Source organism: Jatropha curcas, chromosome 8 (assembly GCF_041381405.1).
Source record: "Jatropha curcas cultivar XTBG-Jc1 chromosome 8, XTBG_Jcur_1.0, whole genome shotgun sequence".
NCBI lineage: Eukaryota > Viridiplantae > Streptophyta > Magnoliopsida > Malpighiales > Euphorbiaceae > Jatropha > Jatropha curcas.
Window position 1 is genome coordinate 25,588,424 of NC_143158.1, and position 5,101 is coordinate 25,593,524.

At 27.0% G+C, this 5,101-nt stretch overlaps 1 protein-coding gene across 1 annotated transcript; it reads right to left on the reverse strand.

Moving 5' to 3' along the window:
- Nucleotides 1–4,709: 4,709 nt before the first annotated feature.
- On the reverse strand, nucleotides 4,710–5,101 carry LOC149494410 (protein YIP4b-like; the record flags this gene model as incomplete). Its single annotated transcript, XM_089724700.1, is given in 1 exon segment — nucleotides 4,710–5,101. A coding segment is annotated over 1 exon segment (200 nt), but the record flags the coding sequence as incomplete, so codon positions are not given.

Sequence of the window (5,101 nt, forward strand, 5' to 3'; positions counted from 1 at the left end):
GAATATTGATGGATTCAAATCCAAGTATGAATTAATTAACTGCTTAAAGGTATGCAAGAATCGAATCTAGAAGGGTGGTCCAGCATGGTTTCAAGTTTTACACGTTTATATCTCATTATCAATTCAAGAATAAATTACACAAATGAAAAGGACCCAAAATTAAAATATGTTCACAAAAATTCGTACACAAATTTCATGTGTAAAAAATAAGAATCTAACATTTTCTGATTTATTCAGTGAGTTGCAGTATTTGACAAAAGCTTTACTCCCATTTTGTCTTAATCTCTTAATATGATTTTGGCTTGACATGGAAGAGACAATGACAGGCTACATAAATAAATTTAGGTGAGTTAGAGAATATTTTTAAAATTTTTAAAAAAAGTAATTTTTATTTTCTTTTTCATTTAATAAGAGTTCAAGTCTATGTAATTTTATAAGAAAACTCCAAATTAACCAGAAGACTAAATATATGTAATTTTTATTTTTTTATTTTTAAATGAGGTAATGTTTATCCAATCATCCTATTGAATAAAGTTAAGTATTTAAAATAATTGTTAGTGAGTTGTTTTACTAGTGTTCATCGAACGTAAAGAAATTAAACTCTGAGCACTGTTATTAAGGTCGTTTAATTAACATAGCATTTAAGGTAGCATTTTATAAGAGGTTAGCTTCTGTATCGTTTAATTTTTAGCGTTTTATGAAAAACTACTAAAATAACTACTAGCTACTAAAACAAATAACTGATATCAAAACAACTAATTTTGTCGAACAGACTCTAAAGTTATGTTTAGTAGCTTGAATATGATAGAAATAAGATATTTATTCCCCATTCCTTTCTTCACTAGGTATTACAATAAACCATATAATATCAATTCTTAGGTTCTCCCTGAAATATCATTTTTTGCCTTCTTCAACAATAATTTTTTAATTAATTTCTAGTGTTTTGATCACGTCAAAATTTTATCTCTATCAATTATATTATTTGGTAATCTAGCTTTTGTAATAGTTTTTTAAAAAATCTTTTCATCAAGGGTTAAATATTATAACTTTTAGTTTTTAACTTTTGAGTATTTAGCATTTAGTTTTTAATTAATTTTTTTTGACAATCACATCCATTGTTTTCTCTTCCATCGGGGCTTCGGTCACCGGCTCCCCAATTCTAGTCATTGAATAAATGAAATTTCGATCCAAAACTTGAATTCTGAGCCATTAGAGCATTTCGTGGTTCAAGAATGGTTCTAATAGCTAACAACTAATTGCTACCACATCAACTAATAATGCCATCATACCATTTGCCTTTATGCTATATATTTTTTTTCGATATATTATATTTTCTCTTTCTCTTCTTTGGTACATTTTTATCCTTATGCTATAAAAAAAAAATCAATTCCAATAATTAAAAACATTGCATTTGCAACATACCAAGTCAAGATCATTTAATAAAAATTTAAATTCCATTTTTTTTTCTCTTTTTCCATTATTCTTTTATTTATATTGCCATCTTATTTAATCATATTTGTCATATCACGACAATATATATTTAAGAGTCTAAAGATACCATCTCAGATAGTCATTACTAGGTTATAATATAAACGATTTTAACTATACATTTGTATGGCTTTGGACATTTTTATATTTTTTTTATTATTCAAAATAAAAATTATAAATTTAAAAATAATAAGCCTTTTTTTAATAAAATAATTAGTTGAATAAATTAATTTATAATAAATTTACTAATATGAGTATTTTGGTCAATTTATGAATTCCTCGTTTATATTCCTTTTATTATTTCTCTCAACTAAACACGAATATAATATGTAATATGGCATAAATACTATATTAAAAACAATTATCGAACAGGGTTTTAGCGTAATGATAAAAAAAAGAAAATCATAACTTTGATATTTTTTACAATTTTGACGTGTTCTTTTAAAATTTTACAATTTCGACATATTTCTTTTTATTAATAGACACTTTGTAATTTATTTTTTTCATAATAATTATGCATTTATATGATTGTTTTCTAGATTTAAGTTGTATTTAAGAAGCTAAAACTACTTAAAAAACTATTCGGTAACATAGCGTTTGAATTAATTTTTAGAAATTATGATAGCATTTGTGAAAAGTTAGCTCATGCAACGTTTAGTTTCTAATGTTTCATAAAAAAACTACTCAACATCTTACCGTGTGAGCCGCACGCATGAGCATGCCAATTAAGATGATAGATATATGGATTTACAATTGTTATAAAGAATAAAATGCATTAAAAAAATTCATCAAACTAGTGAATAATACTAAAATTGTGAAATTTTATTTGTCATTTAATCTTTATCTTTTAATAAATATTTGATAAAATAAAAAAATTAATTGGTGAGTAGTCAAGTTTGACCATGTTTTTAACATGATAAACAATATATTTTTTTTTTAAAAAAAAAAATGATAAACAAGAGGTGACAGTCAAGGTCCCATCCTGTTCCGTATTCAGCTCCGAGGATTTGTACAAACTCATCAAGGATAACTTCTACTTTTCTCATCTAGTTGTTTTAGGATTAATTATAAAAAAAGATCCCAATTCTTACAATTCAACAATATACTTTGTAAACTACTATTAAAAATATGAACAAAAAGTCCTAATTCTAATGAGAGAAAATATAAGCAAAACAACATCATTGGTGTGCAAATGAGATGAATTGGCTCGTGAGCTGTTCAGTTCAACTCGAAAAAGTTCGATTCGTTTCGTTCAAGTCTAATTGCATAATTATGTCAACTTGAAAGTTCATCAAGCATATATATATATAGCTTACTTGAATTTCAAGCCGAATTGAAATTTAATTTTTTAAATTTAATTTAAACTATTAAAATTTAATTTTTTAAATTTAATTTAAACTTTGAGTCGAGAATAAACTTTGATAGAAACGGAATTTAAACCTAAAATTTTTAAATTAAGCCGAGCTCAAACCTCAGAGCAAACCCCCCCCCCCCCCCCCCCCCCCCCAGCAAATATGAGAAATTTTGCGTATGAAATTATAAGCTTTTTGACTTCTGAAAGCAAATTGCATGCTTAGCATTTGGAACATCATTGCGCCGCAACAAATTGGCTTCTTGGCATAAATGATAAATAAGTCATATCAATTATTTTTTGTTACACTCAATTGATACAATCCCCCTGCAACTTGTTTGTACTTTGCGAAGGATTGATTTGAGCTTTAACAATAAAATACTGTATCGATTTTGTTTTATCCACATAATCTATAATGATTAAGTTCTTCATTAAAAGCTAAAACATAATGATTATTAAATCTTTTAATAGTATTTTAAATAATTAATCCTTGTAGTTCTTATCATTCTTGAAAATCTGATATATTTGATTTTGAGCTTTTTTTTTTTTTGGAAAATGAGCATTTCATATTTTTTCAAAGGAAAATAAATTTGAATCAATAAGAGACAGAAGTGTAGTATATTTTAAACCGAATTTTCTATATGCAAAAGTCTTGAAACCGATAATATTATTTAAAACTTTTATTTTCTCAATACACAAAAAGATGGAAATTGAAATTACATAACTTAATTCTTCTGAAAATTTTATAATTAAAATGTGTAATTTACAATAGGGCCAAAATTTTTACCGATTTTCTGATAAAATGAAACATCTTCTTACCAAAATAAAAACTCGACGAAAAATGAGTAAAACAAATAGGCTCGTACATATAATTTCAGGACCCGTGGCTCTGGCGAAGCATGTGAATCAGAGTAACTCTTTGGGTGCATAGATAATCGCGAGGAAAATAGTTCAGCTAAAATATAGTTGAATCGCTAATAAATTAATACTTAAATTCTTTTACATTTGAAAAATAATTATGAGATTTCTAACTTATGTTACATTTTACATTTTTTTTTTTTTTTAAAAGATTATGTTACATTTTACTTTTAAAAAATAACTCTTTACCATTATGGATTGAGCGGAAAGACCAAAAAAAATATAAGTTAAAAATATCATAATTATGTTTTTAAATATATCTAACTGTTAATTTGAACATAATTTAGAAATCTAATTATATTTTACCCTAATTCTAAATCACAAGCCTTGTATTAGATTCAGCCTTTTGTGACCTGACAAACAAAATGATGTGTCATTGTCATTAATACTGAAATGGATTACTATTTAATCATCTGGTTTCCTTCATTTCAGAATTTAATTATAATACACTACTTAATCATTAATGGAATGTTATATTAATTTCATTATATAATATTTTAATTTTGTCCCTGTTACACTATCTAATCCTAATAAATTTTATTTGATCTAGTCATAAAACAGAAATAAAACCAAAGAACTATACAATGGATTAAATTTTAAATTTAGACATCCTGGCTAATCTATTTAAATATAAAAAAAATAAATAGTATTCCACTGTTAATATTATGAAATTCCATTTCTATTCTCATTTTCATTCTGGAGGTATAAATAAATCAAGCAACAGCTAGACCCAATGGATTGGATTCCTGTCAAAAACTTGACCACCTTCCCAAGCCTGTCACAGGATGAACCTGATTGGGCCCCTGAAACAGATTCCTCGGACAGCAAACAAGCCTTAAGACTTAAGAGGAAACAAGAAATCTTAGAAATAGGATTTCATAACATCAAAGACCCAATTCCATGTTGAGAAAAGTATTACTAACTCGGTACAAAAACGACACCATGTAAAAAGTATAGAAATACACCAAAGTTTTTTACCAGTATAACATTTGAGTCTCCATAACATGTTTAGTTGAAAATAAGGTCAAAAAGAGATATAGTAGCATGAGAAGAAAAAAAAAATCAACCATATAAAATTCCTATGTACTGCAAGTGAGTTTCAATTGCTTAAGGAAATCTCGGCAATATAGATGGGTTTGTTGCATTAATTAATGGCGATGATAAGGAAACCAACGGATACATACATGAGAAAAACAGGGTAAAGGGCGAGAGCCTTCCTTCTTGGGTTGACTGCAGTGCTCATGAATGGATAGGCAGCCCATGAGCTCCAAGCCAATGTCACACACACCACAATCACTTTTATCAACACATTGTCCTTCAACATACAGATTAGGGCTCCAACGT